At 40.6% G+C, this 19,327-nt stretch overlaps 1 protein-coding gene across 2 annotated transcripts; it reads right to left on the bottom strand.

Annotated features, from left to right (window-relative positions):
* Window positions 1–37: 37 nt before the first annotated feature.
* On the bottom strand, window positions 38–17,921 carry LOC311256567 (tripartite motif-containing protein 3-like). 2 transcript variants are annotated; one of them, XM_084351711.1, is made up of 13 exons: window positions 17,702–17,918; window positions 8,024–8,196; window positions 7,115–7,355; window positions 6,772–6,923; window positions 6,471–6,651; window positions 5,619–6,348; window positions 4,951–5,054; window positions 4,698–4,865; window positions 4,437–4,605; window positions 3,080–3,139; window positions 2,800–2,870; window positions 2,239–2,379; window positions 38–2,151 (listed from the first exon to the last, which is right to left on the bottom strand). In XM_084351711.1, exons 2-13 carry the CDS (start codon window positions 8,167–8,169, stop codon window positions 1,999–2,001), a joined length of 2,316 nt encoding a protein of 771 aa, XP_084207837.1. In that variant the 5' UTR covers window positions 8,170–8,196; window positions 17,702–17,918; the 3' UTR covers window positions 38–1,998. The 2 variants fall into 2 exon arrangements, with proteins under 2 accessions (XP_084207837.1, XP_084207838.1); XM_084351712.1 differs by lacking the exon at window positions 3,080–3,139 and having other exon boundaries at window positions 17,702–17,921.
* Between the last annotated feature and the right edge of the window lie 1,406 nt (window positions 17,922–19,327).

The raw sequence follows: 19,327 nt of genomic DNA, 5'->3' as shown, positions 1-19,327 counted from the left end.
TCAAGCATCATGAGTAGTCATATGGACATACAACAACTCAGTAAACCATGTGCTTTTATTACCAGTGCATATTCATAGAGAAAACAAAATTGTTTGCATTGGTGTAACACAAACAGCGTAGGGTAAAATGCTTCAGACACATGTCAAAAAGGTGAGCCTTTGACTCTTTAAAGATGTCTGGGCTCCTGTTTGGCAACAAGTCAAACAACAGATCAGGTGCGTGAAAAACAGCAGCTTCCTGGATGACTTGACAGGTGAAACTGGGTCATATCCTGTAGCTTATAGAATCTATACACTAGGAAGGGCGAATGTTGGTGTTCGGGTATTCAGCACAGTGGGTATTTATGTCAGACCAGGAATTTGCCTTCTTCCTGCACCTGGTCTCTCTTCTGCTGTGGCACCAGGTTTTCTTATGACATTACACAGAATGAACACCAGGGGGAGGAAGAGCAGAATAGCTCTCCAGTTGGGAGTCATGGCTTGATGTAGTGCAGGCAGAAACTAAGATCTAACAGTGTTTTGTTAGATAGCTTACAACAGTATCATAGGCGAGTGTATTCTAAAGCGCGGATGAGTTTGCTGGCAAATGACATCAAATAAATTATCATTTAAGAATATTGTAACTGTTTCCTATGTGAAAGCGAAAAAAACAACACTGTAAAACAGAATTCATATTCCATCCCAATCATTTCTGATCTGCATTTGCATAAATTAACAGTTTTCTTGCAAAGCTCCCAATGTCTCCCAAAAATCTGATACCATCAAAAGAAATAAAAAATATAAAAAGTTGTCCCATTGACATGGTGATCTAATCTGGATGGATTTCCTGAGATATGTGTATTATTTCTGGTGCGTAATTGTTAGCACTTTAATGAATAAAGCTCTTTAACTGTTAAAGGCAAAACAATCATTCTATAAGCCCATATCTTAAGCCATTAATTCTGAACAGAGAAACTTCAAAAAAAAAATGATGGCATCCCGGATGAAAAAGATGGGACTGTAGCTTTAGAAACACGGACTAAAATTTTGCAATGAGAGGAGATACTGAATTCTGCTTTAAGGTGAGATTTCCTTTTAAGGGAAAGGGATAAAGTGTGAATTTCCAAAGGGAAAAAAAAAACCCATAACAATTTATAAAAATAATTTGTAAATGCTGAGCTAGTGTATAAAATAAAATAAATTAGCATTTTTTTTTCATTTTGTATTTTCCCTTTAAAACAACAGATATTAACAAAAATGATTATTGTGCTGCTTACATTAGCAATAAATATGACACAATTCTTCTTTTGAGTGTGTGCTGGGTATGTTTAAAAAGCACACTTTTTAACAGCTGCCATACACACATTTTTAAAATCCTGGAATCCTTGACTGCTGCTCTCTGAATAGCCAAAAGGCTTTTGTGTTTCAAAATCATAGCAAATACATACGGAGTGATCTAATATACACAATATACATTTATGTATATACAGTACATACAGCAAATCAATGCACAGATGGTGGCGACATTTTTTATGTGATGTCAGTAAATGACAACTTTTACATTTCATTGCTGGAGAAGCGTAGCACTGTTCATTTCACTGTAAGCATTAACTAGTTGATGAGAAAAGCAACTGATGGGTACACTGTGTTGTTGTCTAGGCATTAAGATAAAGTAAAAATTCATGCATTTGGACAAGTTATGGCTCATTAAATACTTCAATCTATCTCCTACCCTGTCCGGTCTCACAGAAAGTGTGGTTTAATAATACCACCAACGGGTTCTAAAACCAGGCCTTAGCTTTATGTCCATTACTTGTCCCAAGGATGCTACATTACCCAAACTTTAAAACAAACCTTCAATGCACATCATAAGTAGGGTAAACGAGTTCAGACACTTAATTATATCAGCTGATGTGCACATCAAAAGGCTGTATTGGAAAGGTCATTGCACCCTGTGGAATACATTGGTTGTGTCGTTGTCAGTGCTTTGAGTGGTGTAAAAATGGCTGTCTCGGGTCTCTACTGCAGGTAGCGGTAGACCTTGAAGCAGTGGTTCCCAGAGTCTGCCACCGCCACATGACCGTCAGATGTGAGGGCCAGGCCCTGGGGGCCATAAAGGGGGTCCGCTGATGTGTTGATGTAGGACAGGAAGGACCCAGAGCTGTCAAACACCTGGTGGATGAAAAAGTCGGATTAGTGAGGGATGTACTTGGAAATCTGCTCTCTGCATTCAGTGAGATGTAGTTTTCTCAAGCTTACCTGGATCCGACTGTTGCCCCAATCAGCAACAATGATATTTCCATTGGAGTCCACAGCCACGCCCGTTGGAGCATTGAATTGGCCGTTCCCCTCTCCATGGGAGCCAAATTTAAACAGGAACTCCCCATCTGCATTGTACACCTGCAGGAAAGATTACACAGGAAAGAGATAGGGAGAATGAAATAATAAGAGAATGAAATAATAATAAAAACATGCTAAGAAAAATATGACAACAAGCATAATGCCAAAATGATGTAAAACAATACAGCCAATCAGGCTCAACAGCTGTTTTAATTTGTAATTTTTTTTATTCTTTATGTGTCTTGATGCTTGTTTGATTCTGACTGATTTTAAGTTGCTGTTTGTTTGTTTTTTGTTTTAAATGCACCAAAAAAGGGACGAGCAACATCATTGTGGGGAAAAAGGAGAAGTATTCTTTAGCTTTGCCAAGGGAAATTAATTGAAATACACTGTAGATATTTTTGCCTTTAAGTTATTTATTCACAATACTTCCAATGCAGCTTTACTACAGTAAACACACATAGTTGCAACAAGCCATACCTTGACTGAATGGTTATGGAAGTCTGTAACCACAATCTCATTTTTGTTATTTACGGCCACAAAGTGAGGACCTGGAAGCAGCAGAGGGGAAAGAGAGAGAGGGCAAGAGAGGAAAGATGAGTCATCAACTGCTTTGCAACATACGAAAGGAAGTTCCACACTATTTTTGGACTTTGAAAAAAACAAGACACATAGCGGTCACAAAGAGACACTGAGAGCTGACGTGGGACAATACGTGAGACATGACAGAGTTCACATTCACAGGGAATTGATTACTTACTGAAAACAGGGCCAGATTTACTAAGCTTTTGTTCCAGTGCAATGTTTGCACAACTTTTTTCTAAAAGAAAAGAAAAGGTCCAAGTGAGAAATTAAACTGAGAGAACGGGCGAGATTCATCTCGCTGTCTGTGCAACAACCGAAGCCATTTCGGTGAGGGATTCCAGCAATGCAAGCAAGTCTCAGTCACAGCCTTTTTCGGTGGGAACACTTTCTATTCAGGTACACATATTAACCATTTACTGTACTAGTGCTTATTAGCATGCATATTAGTGGCACATTGGAACGTTCAAAAAGGAACATTTAGCTGGTTATGTAACAGTCTCAATTTAATACTGATGGCTCTATATGACCTACATAAGCAAACGAGACCATCAGCAAGAAGATTGGCTATTTCCGTATAGTCATTATAATTATTCTTAATGCCTGGCTGTCACCGAGTCGGATTCCGATGAATTGAGGGGTCTCACAGCCTGTGGAAAGAAGCTGCTCTGTGGTCTGGTGGTATGGTATGGCACTTTGTTTCACCATCTTCATCTTTTGTCACACATGGTTGGCCACAAAAAAAAAGAAAGTTCTTTGCATTAGCTTTAACTAAGATTTCCTTACGTAACCTCATAATTAGTGGTTATTGATAGCAAGGAAGTTGTGTTGAATTACAATCTTAATATGCTTTGCTCGGAATAGCCCTTATAAGGTGGTAGTATCACTTCATAAATATGGTCTGCTTATGTAACAAACCAGTGTTAACAAGTGTTACTAGTGTCCAAACAACTCTAAATTAGAGTTTCAAACTAATATGTCACCCAAGCTAAAGTTAGGTCTTTCTCATAACCACTTCACTAGTAGTTTGACATGTATTATTCCAAACAGGTTCTACTAGTTAATATATATAAATATGCTTGCTAATAAGCAGCTAGTTGATGATTAAGACGCGTACCACAATATACAAGTGTAACAATATTGGTTGAGTGAGAGGCGAAGACAGGAAGACAATCATCACATCTTTCTCATGCATCAGTGTGCATTATGAATACAGCTCTGTCTCGTGCCATGATGATCAGCTGCATGTTTACAGTGCAAGATTATCAATGCAACAATAAATAATCATTAAATGTGTTGATTTCTATAATCAAACAAGCAGCTATACATGCTTTATTTGTTAGCTTGAAAATGGTGTACAGAAACATGCTGATCACAAAAAACATTAACATTCCTGTTGAAACACAAATAAAATCTGTAAATCTGGCCCAAACACATGCTCTGCGTCATGTATCATCTGCATCTTGTCTTCCTGTAAGAGACATCATTAATGAAATGATCATAGCTATATTTGCCATATAAGTATTACACAGTACCTGCAAAGTGTCTGTCTGATGTTCCCCTGGCTCCAAACTTTGTCACCAGCTTCCCATTTGATTGGAAGATGAAGACACAGCAGGCTTTATTGTCAACCGTGATGATGTGCCCATTTTTATCCACGGCCACACCTTTGGGTCCCATCAGTCTTCCAGCACCAATTTTGTTCTGTGACACCCAAAGGCCAGTTTGGTCATTCAGTGGAACATTTTACATTTGTGCAGAGAAAATATCTTTGTCCCCTGGTTGAGACCACTTACCTTGAACTTGCCATCAGAGGAGAAGATGCTAATCCATCTGTTGTCATAGTCAGCTACAATGATGTCACCGTTCATGTCCACTGTGACCCCTGTGGGGCGCTGCAGCTGCCCTGGTGAACGGCCTCTGACCCCAAACCTCATCTTAAACTGGCCATCATTTGAGAATACCTTAAAAAGGGAAAATTGAATTACTCAAAAACTGCAATAATCAATAACATTTTTATTGTAGCTCCAGAGATTTACAGACACTGACCTGTATACACTGGTTGTTGCTGTCTGCCACCACGATCCTTCCATTACTAGAGGTCGAGATGCCTTGTAGGTTAGTGAATTCTGCTTTATCTCGCCCTCTTGTTCCTGTCATATCAAGAAGACATCAGGCTACTTCAGCACTATGCATGTGTAAAAATAATCCACATCAGTTCTGCTGTACTTTGCTTGGAATATCTCTTCATATGTTCAGCTTTTACTTGGCTTTTTAGTAGTTTAAACAAAGGAAACAGAAAGTGGTCTTACACTGAACACTGCATCATCAGGTACTCAGACCATGATCATACAACTCAGTAGACCTGCAATGATTAGTCGATAATCAATTAGTTGGTCAAAAGAAATGTAATTGCCAATTATTTTGATAATCGATTAATCGTTTAAGTGGTTTTTCAAGCAAAAATGTCAAACATTGGATGGTTCCAAATGTAAGGATCTGCCTGTTTTCTCTGTCATTTATGATAGTTAATGAAGTGTCTTTGGGCTAGTTGAAGGCATTTTATGGACTATTTATTTTCATTAATGATTTATCGATCAATTGTGAAAATAACCAGCAGATTAACTGATAAACCTAAATAACTTTTCTACTTGCAGCCCCACAGCTAAGTCAGCAGTTACCATGATTAACAGCAGAACTAGCCACTTTTCACCTACCCACTCTGTAGATCAGCTCATCCTCTATTGGGTTTTCCTTTTTCTTGGTGGTGCTGTACATGCTGGAGGGCCTGCGCACAGCCTTCTGTCGAACATGACCTCCTCCTCCACTCGGGGACTTGACTCTCCTCTTCACGTCGTCTGGTGACTGCAGGACATCTGACGGCTTGACAGCACGCAGACGGAACGGACTGCCCCTCACAGGCCGTTCATACAGCAGCAAAGAGAAGGTGAACTCTCCCTCTGAACGGATCGTATATCCAACCTCGTAGGTGCCGTTCTTGTTGTCCACCACCTCGGCTTCAGTGCACACTCCATCTGCAGAGACAATCTCTGCCCTCAGAGCAGCATTACCAGTCTTCACAAGCTCTCCATCCTTGTCTTTAGTAGTGACTGTGACAGTAGTGTGCTGGCTGACCAGTGCATGTCGCAGGCCTTCACCAGTGGCAACACTCGTATGGCCGACAGCCCCTGTTGTGATCAGGACTCCCAGGTTCTGGATGGAGCGTCTCAGTCCATCAGTCTCTACCTGGCATTCCAGATGTCCATTTTCGTGGGGATGCTCAGGAAAAGTGTGTCGTGCCAGGGCACTGACCCGCTCACCCATCTGTTTCTGGACCAACAGGACCTCAGTGGCACTGCCATGGCTCAGGGCCTGCTCTGTGAAGTTGCAGCTGCTCTGAATGTTTTCTTTGCCCTGAAGCAAAGAGGTCAGCTGGGCTTGAAGCACCTAAGAATATCCAAGGAGACAGAAGCTGACAGTCAGCGGTGCCTGGACTAAAATGTCAAATATAAGGACAGCATATTTTCAATTTTTTCCATCAAAAGAAAAAAAGTAGAAAGACCTCTGACCTTCTGCTTGGTGCTGCAGATATTTTCCACCTCAGTAATGAGAGCTGTCTTGCGTTGGTGTAAGGCCTTCTCCAGCTCGTCAAAAGTGTTACTTATTTCAGTAACTGCCTCATTTTTCCGCTCTGTAAGCTGCTTGGAGATCTCATTCACAAGATCGATGGCAGCCGTCAGCTGAGGTAGTCTACCAGGAGAGTGACAAAAAGGTGAACACAGATTCATTTTATTATAATAATTCATTATTTTAGATCCTCTAAATGCAAAAACATAATTCATTATGGATTAAAAGCACTGAAAATCGTACCTGTTGCGCACAGCGTCCAGCTGATTTTTAAGCGCTGACTTGTGCTGTTCCAGCACATCCCTCAGAGGAACTGTCACATGTTCCCTGTGTTCTCCTTCTGTACACTCCAGACACATGGCTGTTTCACATGACTCGCAGTAAAACTCCATCACCTGCAGATGGTGCAGTGGAGCACAAGACAAGTGATCATCATATTTCTGTGGGTTAATTTGCTTATGAACACTTTTAAGAAAAAAATATTTAATGTGAGCTCTTGTAACAGAACACTGTGTTGTCAATTGGGGGTTTATCTCTGGTTGATACTGTATCATAAAACACGCTCTGTCCTCCTGTTTTAGCTCACCTTGCCCTCGTGGTTGGGACAGGAGAGGGGCTGACAGGCTGTGGCTGCACTTGCTGATTCAAGAACATTACAGGCCTCAGGTCGGCTGCACTCTGGGTCTCGCTGTAACACCTCCATTAGGTTTGTGATAAAGAAATTGTTCTGCAGGGCTGCCACACCCTTCTCTGGCAAGATGGAGGTCTGTCTGCATACTGGGCAGGACAGCGTCAAAGACTGGGGAGGGATGTAGTTCTGTAGACACCTACACAGAAACAAACACAAGTGAATGAGAGGGCTGGAGCTGCAGTGTATAAATGCAAAACTTTTATTTTTGACTTCCTTGCAAGACAATAAGATTCTGGTCTCAGTTTTTAATGGGTACCAAATTATTTATAACTGTACTATCTGTCCCATTTGGGAGAAACAGAGCTGTGGAAATCAGTGCTTGCTGCCAACAATCCTGTGCCATAAAAAATGCTGTCTGTTTTCTTGCGGCCAAGCTCAGAGTGGTTGGTGCCTTACATCATGCAGAAGACACAGTGGTGAGAGAAGAGCTGGTATAAATGCTGTTATTTGGGGCCATTAGACATGATTTTTAAAATGTCTTTAACACATCCCTAGAAATGCACACAGAGGGAATACAAAATACATGATAATGGACTATTTATGTTTCTTATGCACCCAGTTTCTGAATTAAGCATAACACTGAAAGCATTAAAGCTGTCTCATCTTTGAATTTTTCTTAAAAATGGTTCATAGTTCTTATTATTGCTTTTCTCTTTAATTGACACCCATTCCCTTGCTGTTTATCTTTCTACTGTCATTTTAATCTCATTGATCATTCTGGTCAATCAGTTGTAAAGCACTTTGAACTACATTGTATGAAAGATGCTGTACAAATAATGTTTGATTGATTGATTAAGAGCTTACTTTTCACAGAAGGTGTGCAGGCAGGGCAGGACCTTGGGGTTGTGATAATGGTCCAAACAGATGCTGCAGACCAGGAACTGCTTGTCTATCTGCCTGACCACAGGGCTGGTGCTGCCTGTCTCGCGCTTAGCCATAGCGATGGACATTCAAAGGGGGCGAAAGGACCACTTAACCTGTACACACAAGGTGGAGAAAACAGGTCAAGAAAGCCTTGATGAAACATTAAAACAGGGTGAGGAGGGCGTGTTCGTCTGCCCTCAGCATGAGCAGAGGAAGAAATGAGTCATAATGCTGTTAACATTATAAAACCTCATCCAAGTCCTGTATCTGCTGGCAGTTTATGCTCCCTCTCTCTCTTATTAAAGTGTGTCAGTTGGATGAGCACCCGCATAGCCAGAGGTTGTTTGACTTTATAAGTGAAAATACTAATCAAGCTAATGCAGTGGAAGAAAAATGAATACATGTGATTAACACTGCAGGGCAGAACTCTCAGCTGTGACAACTATGCAGTCCAGGAGCCAACATGTCTGTGTTTACAGTGCTGTTAGAAGTGTAGTAAATATGCTGTGAACAAAAAATGCTTAAATGCATCTTGTGCAATTCTACCATTTACGATGTCTTCTGTGTTATTGTTTAACATTCACTGAACTCCAGATGAGAGGATCCCTGCTGTGTCTCTGTTCAGATGGCCGTAACTGCTGCATGAAATTGTATCACTGGGTCACATAGAGCTTATCTAAGTGTGCCAAAGACATGTTGTACATCTGTCATATTGTACATAAGCACATAAAGGATTACATGAACACATAAAACACAGACACAGTACTTAAAATAAAGAGCAGTAGAAAATGAAAACAGCATCATCTGTATTTCACATAAAGTTAGGAACATTTTATCCACTGGTCTGTTTGTTTTGTTCAATTCAGCTGTAAATCAGAAAATATTCAGTCCTGTGCTCAATTCCCCCCCAGATAATCTGTCTTCGCTTAAATTAGGAAACTGACACAACACACAAGATTAAATTGAACATCGATCTTTAGCCACTAGCTTTTTGTATTTCCATTTCATTTCAGATGCTGCTCTTGTTGTCAGGAACTAATCTGTCATGCGCCATTTTCTACAAACCATGAGAATGCATTGTGTTTTTGAATGGAAGCAGATGATTTACAGATTGATGTCATTTAACAGGGAGTACGTAGATGAAAATACAAGGAGTATTGTCTGACAGTGTGTCATTGGTGACATGAAGAGCCCTGACCTGTCGAAAGGCAATTCATTGTAAATGTCAAACACAGAGAACTGGAATATATTGCTCAAAAGAAACTGTGATGGTTGCACTAACTGATAAACTACCAGGCTTTCTTTCTATTTTCTTGATAACACTATTAAGCAACATCTTTCCTGATTATGTTCACATGACGTAGGGGAGGCTTATCTAGTATTTAGTCATAAATGCTCATAAATGCATGCATCTGGTTGGCTGAGTGAGAAACTGAAATCTATCTTCTGCAACACAATGTGTCAATCACACATATCTGGAAAAGAATATCTGAAATACACTTCCTGAGCAAAGTATATACAACTCATGCAGATATCTATATGAAAAGGTGACCCCTGCTTTGTGTACATTCAGATTAATAGCTTAAGATAAACTACAAAGACATGATAAGCATGAACTTGTAGTGCTAATGTAATCAATGAGAGCCTGAGAGCGGTGGAATGTGACAACCTGAACTGTTCAGCTCACAACTGTCATGTTTGACTTGATTGAACCGCAAAGAAAGAATAAACCTCAAAGCAAACTAAAATTGGAACAGATCCTATTTATATCCCAAAAACATTCTTGTGGACCAGAATGTAGTAGGTCTACATCATCAGCCACTGTGAAATATCACTGTAAAGCCAGTGATGCACTAACAACACCATATTTATTGTAATTTATTACACCACAAGGAGACAGGAGATCTAAAAGATAAGTGTGCACTTTATGTAAAAAAAATGGATCCACTTAACTGAGACTCACTACTAGTTTTAATATAGCATAACAGCAGCTGTTACTATCTCAGTTAAGAGCCATTCAAGCAAATTAATCCTAAGAAACACTCAAACCTTTCCTTAAAAAAGCAATGTTAACTCACCCATCAGCTCTTCATGCGTCATAGGCCTATGACTGTACACTTCATCAGCCTCGCCTCATCTGTCATCCACTGCTCCAACAGCAGGGTTTATAATTTCTATGTTGAGGTTGCATTTAGACAACTGCTCTCTCTCTCAGTCTGACCTAACTAGCAGGCCTGCACATCACCTAGCACCAACAGCTAAAGCTTCCCACTCTGCCCTTCAGCTTTGAGCACTGCCTTGAAAAATATAGCTAGGCCCCTTTTTTCTTTGAGAGTAAAGAGAGGAAAGAGGAAGCTTTAAAAACGCCACTCCCCAAATTCCTACAAGTTCCTTCCCTTGACTCCCAGCTGGCTGAGTTCAGGCCCCACCTGTCTGTCTATGGGGAGTTTGGGGGAATATTCACGGTGAACTGGGTCTGTCTCACATGAGCAAGCAGGCCTCAGAAGCAGCTGTCCCTCTCTGAAACACAGAGCAGCGAGCTCTAACAATGGCATTCCAGCTCAGCTCGCAGTGCACCACCCCACATCCCTTCCCCTCCTCTTCTCCTTCTTTCTATTGTCTTCTCCTTTTCCTCTTCTCTCTCTCTCTCTCAACGACATATATTCACTCGTAGCATCAGCAGGCCTGATTTCAGCCACAGACGTCTTGCAGATGGGGATTTGCACAAGCGCGTAGGCCCCATTGTTGCTCCCTGCCAAGTGAATTCAGGGCCTACTGACTGAGGAGCACTACCGAGCCCTTTCACTGTCCACACAACCAGCCCTTCCCCGACCCTCTTCGCCTCTCCCTCCCCTTGTCTACCCTCAAAAGCCCTCCCCTCCCTGGGCTGTCTTCTCTTCTCATGGACTCTGAATTGCAGCAGCTGAACGGTGACATCAGGAGGAAGGTTGAGGAGCCAAAGCCTTCAGGCTCCTCCCCTCTCGGCTGGCTAGCCGCTGCCTTTAGGGCTGCAACAGTCTCCCCCCACCTTCCCTTCCCTTCCTCCCTGGCAGTCTGTTCTCTTAGCAGCCCTCCTCGGCTCAGTTCCTCCTACTCGCCTCACCACAGAAAGAGGATCTGTCTTTAAAAACAGTCTCTCTCTGACAGCAGTCCTGGTTGTTGTGCATGTGCTTAGAGAAAATCTGGGTAATATGAGCAAAAATGCTTTGAAAAAATAAACAGAATAGATAAAAACAACATCAGTTAAATCGTTGCAGTTGGTAAAACACGACTTTACAAGCCTTTGTTGCAAAGCTCTAAAGGGTTTCGTTGTTCAAAGAGACACAATGTGCACCGAAAAATCTAAAAATCTAAAAATAACAGAAAACCATGAGTTGAGATCTTAAAAATAGCTCTGATAGGAACACAAGACACACATTATCCGTGACAGCACAGACTAGAGACCCAAAACTGCAGCACACTGTAATGTTTGAAGTTGCATGTGACTGGATCCTCTTCAAGGCTCTGTCACGGGAACTGCATGATCAGCACTTCATACAGATGAGGTCAGTTATTCAAGTCAGTATTCAACTGTGTTTTCTCTGTACTGTATCTGTCACACTAGAACATGACGCCTGCAGAAAAACCAAGCCATATGAATGTTGTTTGGAAATTCAGCTGTTTTTACTGCAAAGCATCTCTTGCCACTCTCACCCTGCTTTACAGTTAAGTGGCTTAATGTCCTCCTGCAGGGTCAGCCCCTGTCTGCCATCTGGATTACAGTGTCTCCCAGACTCTGATGACACCATCACGCCCAGTCAACTCAAATTTAAGCACACGCCTCACATACATGCACATAAACTTGGCCTGACACTACTCAAATAGAAGCACCAGTGAAGCAGTGGCTGTCATTGCTTGTCCATAGATCAGACTATAAGGGGGTATTTCTTACTTGATGTCAGTTGTTTGTGTGCTGAAACCTTTGTCCTGATGGCACAGACGTCTAATATAAATGGTTTAATTGGATTTCAGAAACATGAGCTCACGTTTAGAGAAAAGGTTGCACTCTGCTTAATCTGCTTGGATTGGGCCTGCTTCACAAGGGCAGGTAGCCATGCCCCGCAGTTCACCCCACCCAGTGTGGCCTGTTTTTGTACAGTAGCTGTGTACTTGTAGAGAGAGCTGTCTTTTTTCCTTTTTGCAAATTATCACTCTAAGGCTTTTCTGTCCTACATAATACAAAAGGTAATGACTCATGTCTGCTAGCCCAGTGCATTTCTCTACTTGAATGTGAAATGAATAAAAGAAAGACATTTTTTGCTTTGTGACTAACGGATGGAATGAGTGATGTTATCTTTTGCGGATGTGAAAACGTCCCACTTAGAATCACCCAAAAAGTCAGACTGAATAGATGAGCTACTTCTCCAACCCAGAGTTTTAATTATTTATGAGACCTATTACATAATATTCTGTGGGAAGGCCCTACAAAATATGACCTAGGTTAAGTCAGGCTACTCCCAAACTGACTCCCAGTTAGTTATACATTTAATATGAATCTTAATATTTATGTCATAAAAAACGATTTTTAATTTTTAAACTTTTGGTAGAAAATAGTTTCTGATGAGAGATTTTCACAACGACATCTGTAGATCATCTTGACTAACTAGTGGCTCTCGAATGTCTTTTCAGCACTAAATGCTTCAATTCCATTCACTTTGCTAGGGCAGGGTGGTGATATAAGTCAAAGGCAACGATCTGAAAACTTGTGAGACAATGGTCTGAATGGCTTGATATTATAGCTGGGCATGATCCTTGATGATTGAAATCAGAATTATAAGTCTGTTTGACTGTCTAGAGCTGGACTGCAGCTCTGATTGCTACCTGCTGCTGAAACATGTTATGTCAAAATGTCAAAAGAAAAATAGTATGATAACAATAATGTATTCTGTGGGTAACGGGGGCGGGACTAGATAAGCTTTTGCTTCTCCCGCTTTCCCTTTCGGCCATGTGTACTGTATGATTTTAACTAAGATGATGTGTGATGATGATTGTCCTAACTGACATGCCCGAAATAAACAAACAAATAAATAAATAAATAATATTAAGAGGGATGTTTTGTGATATCTCTGGATGACATGATACAGCAAATGCATGCAAAATCACATATAAAATGATAAAACCAATGTTAAAAGAAAATTATTGTCTTTCAGTGTTCAAGTCTGTTAAAATAATATAATTGTGATACTATTCCACTTTAAGGTGATAAAGGAAATTATAAAGGTGGAAATTCTAATCCACACAAATTGCGTATTAACGTATGTAATTCACATGTTCACATGAAGTTCACATGTGATTTCCTGTTTTGTTTTCATTAGGGAAACTGACCCTTAAAGCAGGCTGTAATTTCTAGATTGTTAATATCATTCCCTTGTTGGACTATTCAGGATTCCAGGATGTTTGCACTTCAAGGGTCATAAAAAGTACTATTTCCCTTCCCTTCCTCTTCCCCTGTTTGTGTAAGAGGCAGGTACATTTCTTCCAAATGCATCCAGTATTTTAAGTCTGTGTTTCAGGATCATCTTTTACTTTTTGCATTATTACATGTACTTTTATTTGGAATAAGTTCTTTGTAATTCTGTTACAGCCCAGTGATATCTGCTGTTTGTGTCACAGAGAGGACCTCAGACTGAATAGGTTTTCAACAGTTTACTTTAGCAGTCAGCTGGTCTGGTAAACATGGGCCAAAGTCTGAGTGACCTGGAGTAGAAAGTGTTGGCCCTCAATGATGTGATGTCAAGATTGTGTTTAAATATAGACTGTCGTTTATGTTTCCATCCACATCTGTTGTGTCCCTGTGTGTGTGTCATCAAGCAGTAATTGTTCCTGTGTATGTTCGGCCCGAGAAGTAGCCTAGTTTTAATTTTGAATAAAGGCACAGCTGCAGATAGATTTTGTGAACTGTGAAGGAACCGTCCGGATTGTAATGAAGAAATATGTTTGACTAATAGCAAGAAAGGAGAAGAGAGTAGAAATAAGGAAAACTCAGCTTTATCACAGGGATTTATTCCATAAACAACAAAACATCTGAATTTGGCATTTCTCTTTGTTTCTTTAGGTAGCAAATCAATAAGCGAAGGGGAAACTTGTGATGTGTCAGTTTGCAGCAATAACTGATGAAATCTAATTCAGAATCAGGTCAAGCATAACTGATGTATTATCAGATGTGTACTAGAGATAACAGTCCACAGGGCCCTTGTACTGTTAATAACAACATGGCCGATGTAAAACCTGAGAACGAGCCATCTGAGAATTACATTTCTGAAGTAAGTATCTGTGTTTTGGAGGGTGTTAAGGGGCCGTTGTGGGGCCAGCGAGGGGAGCCTGGCTCCATGATGACTCATCAATCATTATTCACACAACACAGAAACCTCTGCTCCTCAAACTAACAAGCTCCCCTTCCACTTCACTGCATCAGATGAAGGAATCTGTCTCAATGCATCAGTCTCTGTCAGACAGTGGACAGCGGTAATAGCAGTGGACATTGGGTTTCACATAATGAAAGTAAAAAACAAGACATTATGTTTAAGTTCTTTGAGAACGACGGACTCACCATAAGACACAACTTTTTCAACCAGTGCTGTTCTTATTTTACATTGTTTTCACAGAGCTCATCCTCTGCAGAGGAATACATTTTCATATATAAAAAAATGCCTGACCAAAATTTACCGGCCAAGTCTGTACGTTAGTAACACTGAAAAACTATAATAAATTGACTATAATTGTAGAGTGCAGTCTATTACGTTTTTTTTTTCTTATCTGCCTTTGTCTGCAGCCATTCGATTGATTAGATCTGACAGCTAATGAGAGATGATGAAAGAAAGTGACCATGTCACGTCAAGTACAGTAGTCAGCAGAGTTTTTAATCAAGGCTGACATAAAAAGGGAGTCAGGAGACATCTGTGTCTCTCCCTGTAAGCTCACTATCACAAAGGCTGGCAGAAGACAATGCGGAATGCAGGCAGTGTGTCTGCAGGCACAACATGCTGCAGATTTTATAAAAGGTCGATCAGTGGACCAGCTCAGGCCCCTGCCTGCAACCCTCATCCACCTGCAGTCAGAGCTGCAGGGTGACTGTGGTGTCTCATATGTGGTGATTCATGATATCTTGTGTTTGTTTCACCGTGCAACTACACCGCCATTGTTTTGCTTGACAATATGATTGCCAGTGGTCAGTGAGCAAAACGATGATTAAGTGGTGTCACAACTTGTAAACAAATGTAAATTACTTTGCAACATGACAAGTGAATGTTCAGAATGTATGATGAACTGGATGTGATTCTGGAATGACAATACAACATAAATGTTTAGTTTGATTAAATGTTCTATAACAGTGGTTAATGCGCTCTATAAAAACTCAAAAAGCTCAAAAACATATGTGGGTATTGTAACATTTATATAACAGGGATTAGTATTGCCTTGTGTTGACCTTAATTGACATAGCAGTCTGTTGTGTTCATTAATCTTTGGACTGTAACATGTTTGGGAAAATGTTAACCTTTATAAATAACTGTAATTTTGTTTTTCCTGGAAGCACTGCATCATCTGGGTTTGGTTTATGTTTATGCTGCAAAATACTCAAATTTTATTAAAGTTCAGGTTTTATATGCAGTTTATGTCTGTTTATACATTATATAATCTCTGATGTGTCTGATTCCTTCTTCATTAGGTTATACTACACTTGTGATGCCTTATGTGCAAAACTTAAAACTTAAATACAGACCTTAATGGATATGGCCACGCCTTATCAAGTGGTTCAAGGAAATCCTTCTCAAAGGAGAGCAAATTACATTGTCTAATGATTGGCTTTGATCAATCTTAACTGTAGACCAGGACATAGAGTATAATGAGCAGAATGCAATTAAGTCTAGTTAATAATCATATGCAGTCCAAGTCTGAAAATAGGCCAAGAACAATCTTTACTGAGGGAGTGATTTACAATTGAAATAGAATAATAAAGAAACTTCAAATTACAAAATTGGATTTTATTTTGTGAAGCAATTTTCTTCGTATTCTTAACAGCCAGAGCCAAAGTTATTACACAGCAATATCATTGATAGCTACAGCTCAGTACAGTGTAAGTCTTTATTGTATTGCATGGGAAATTTGGTTTTCTACAGACCTTATGATGAGAAGTAATCAAGGTTAAGAGGGCGGTATAAAGTTTGAAAATTTAAGTACCGTCTTAAGTCCGTTTTATGAAACAACAAAACTGAAATTTAAAGGACAAGCCAAATCAATTATTTCAACTGATGTTGAAACACATTTGGTTTGTACCTTTTGATTTCAGTGCACTGGTTATGAAAATACCCATAGTGAAAGTTTCTGTCATAGGCCTCATTTACATGTGAGCTATGTAACCTGGAGGTTAGATTGTTAAATCATTGAAGATGAAAGATCAGGGTCAAATTATCCCAATCAATCAATCTTTTCATCAATCTATCTATCTCTTTCATTTGGGTGTACAGTGAATTGATTTTGAAAAGTAGGGCCCAGATACATCTTCAAAGCATGTGTCTGTATTCAAAGGCTGTATCTAATCAATTTTAGGCTACAATTTAAACTCTGTTGTTCAAGATTTAATCAAGATGTATTGAAACAATTCAGAGTGTACTGGTACAGTCAACACGGCACCCTTGTTTGTAACACGGTTCTCTTAAGCCGCCAGCCTAAGAACACATACATGAGAGAGACCAAGCCCATGTATACAAACTGCATGAAAGCCTGAAGACCTGAGACACACATGTAACTCCTACTAATCTGCCCTCAGGCACAGCATCCAGGACCGTCTGCAACCTCCCTGTGACCCAGTGCAGGCAGCCAGCAGAGCAAAACCATTTCCATCATCAACATGTGACTTTTACGATAGTTTCACACAAAGATGAGCCATCTTCCAGAACAAAAGACCAATCAATAAGGAACCACTGAACCATCTACTCACAGTCTAGGCCAGAGGTATGAAAATGATGCATTGGCTGTTACTGCGGTACAATGCAACACAAGGACTCAGAGAATGACATAAGCAAACACCACGCTGATTCACATGTGGCTCACACAGCTTCCCAGCAATATACCCCATACATATTCAGATCAGAAAACCAACGGAAGATCACTAATCCTCTAAACAAAAGAGCATGTATGCTTGATTACAGAGCCCAGCCCTCAGACTGCAGCACAGATGCCCACCTGCTACAGAGCCGGCAGCCAGGGCCGCCTAGGAGCTAAAATGGAGAAGTGTGTGGGCTGGTTGAGGAAGCAATAAAGAATCAGAGCAGCAGAGTGTTTTAGTGCAACAGTTGCTCTTAAACGGGGCTGGATTAATACGCTTTTTGCCTTATGTTTGTCATGACTGATGAATAAAAAAGCAAAATATATCACAACAGAGAGCACATCATGGTTAGTAACTACAACCCCTGTGTGATTTACCAATGCACAGATGCTGGATGGGATGGAGTGATCAATAATTCATCTGCTCTCATCCCAGTTATTGTATTATTCAGGACTCCAGTTAATGGCACAAACAAGATGAGAAAGCAGAAATGCGATACCATAAAAAGGGGTGAATGGCCAGATTGTACTCACATGAATTCCCAGCAGGAGGGAGTGGAGTGTCAGCATTGCAGGCCGTAGAGAAAGCTTCCCATTGTCAGTGTCCCAATCCTCTACAACAAATCCACAGACCGGGCGACAGAAAGGAAAGGGCAGGGTCTGTCTGGGAGAAGAAGGGGACAGTAAGGAAGAGGAGAAGAGAAAGGAGGAGATTAGAGGAGTGGCTTACATGCAGCATTGGTCAGATGGCAGATGGGAGGAGTTGAAGAGCCCAATAGCATATGGAGGGGGCAGGGAACATGCAAACGAGTCGAAATCTCAGGAACTGACTGAGGGAACAGTCTGTCTGGTGCAAAGGGGTTTGGCTTCCATAGATAACACCCAGTTCCCTTAAAAGGACAAAGGATGCAGCTTATTACCTTTAAGCTTTCAATTATTAGGGTGCAAAGAATTAAGTGTAAAGACAGTAGGCAGATACTGCTGAGTAAATAGGCAATAATCCTAAAACCAACTGCAGTTCAGTAGTCTAACAGTTCCACAGCACATTTTATGTATATTCTCTTAGATCTTGCCCCATGAGACACCAGTTTCTTGCATTTTAAAGAGTTACCAGGGAAATTACTATTTATGATCACAGGGAAATGAGAGGGTGTGGGGGAGGGCAGAGACGTGTGTGTAATCAGCGGGGGAGTCCTGCTCTGGTATGGAGCTTTTGGGTGTCATCAGGTGGGGGTGCGGGGTTTAGGGTCAGGACACTTGATAAGTCTAATAGAATACGTAATAATATAAACTGTGTAGAAGGGTGAATACTAGAATAGCAAAACAATCAATAGTTTAAGCTCAAAGACTGCAACATCTCACTCTGAAGGTTTATTTGTAGTAGAGTGGGGGATGGGTCAAGTTAAAGACTAGGTGCTTTAGGTAAAGACTAATTAGACGGAGGATTATTGAAAAAAAAGATGGCACTGTGTTGTAATGTGGATGCACTGTGTGAGGCTGCCGTGGTGGTGCAGGCGGTGGGGAGTTTGTTGGGGGTGGGGCCTGGGGTGAGAGTCATCTCTGGGTTTTATTCTGCAACGTGGAGTTGCCATGGAGACTGCTTCCATCGTAGTTTGGTTAAGATGGCTGCTACAGTCTGGCAGCAGCAGCAGCAGCAGCAGCAGTGAGCAGGTCACACAATGCAGACTGTAGGTAACTCTCACTGTCGAGATCGATGGAGTCAAACTACCTCACAGGGTTTGTAACATATTGTTGAAGGAAGACTGTATATTGCAATCTATTATATCACACAGTATAACAAACATAACATCATTATGACATGTCAAATTTGCTGTAGCTTATTTTGTTTCAATTGAATAGGATATCCCTGAATAAAAAGATTTTCTTCAGGGCTGCCTACAGGAATTGATAACTGCCAGGTCCTGCAGTTGCCTGGTATCCGATAAGTAGCTTATTTAATAAATCAAATCATAGACGACATGTGTTACAGCATGTGTTTCACCTTTTGAGCACATAATGAACAATACAAATAATCCAGTCATAAAGGTTATTACACAGCCACCCCATAATGCATTGCTGATTTAAACCAGGTCCCAACCTAATAAAGTAAACTGATGTGCAGCTGATGTAATCATCTCAAAGCCATTCATTACATTAATT

Source organism: Pagrus pagrus (genome assembly GCF_965226575.1).
Source record: "Pagrus pagrus genome assembly, chromosome: 4".
Lineage (NCBI taxonomy): Eukaryota > Metazoa > Chordata > Actinopteri > Spariformes > Sparidae > Pagrus > Pagrus pagrus.
The sequence above is the reverse complement of the archived record's forward strand: the minus strand, read 5'-3'. Positions and strand labels throughout refer to the sequence as shown.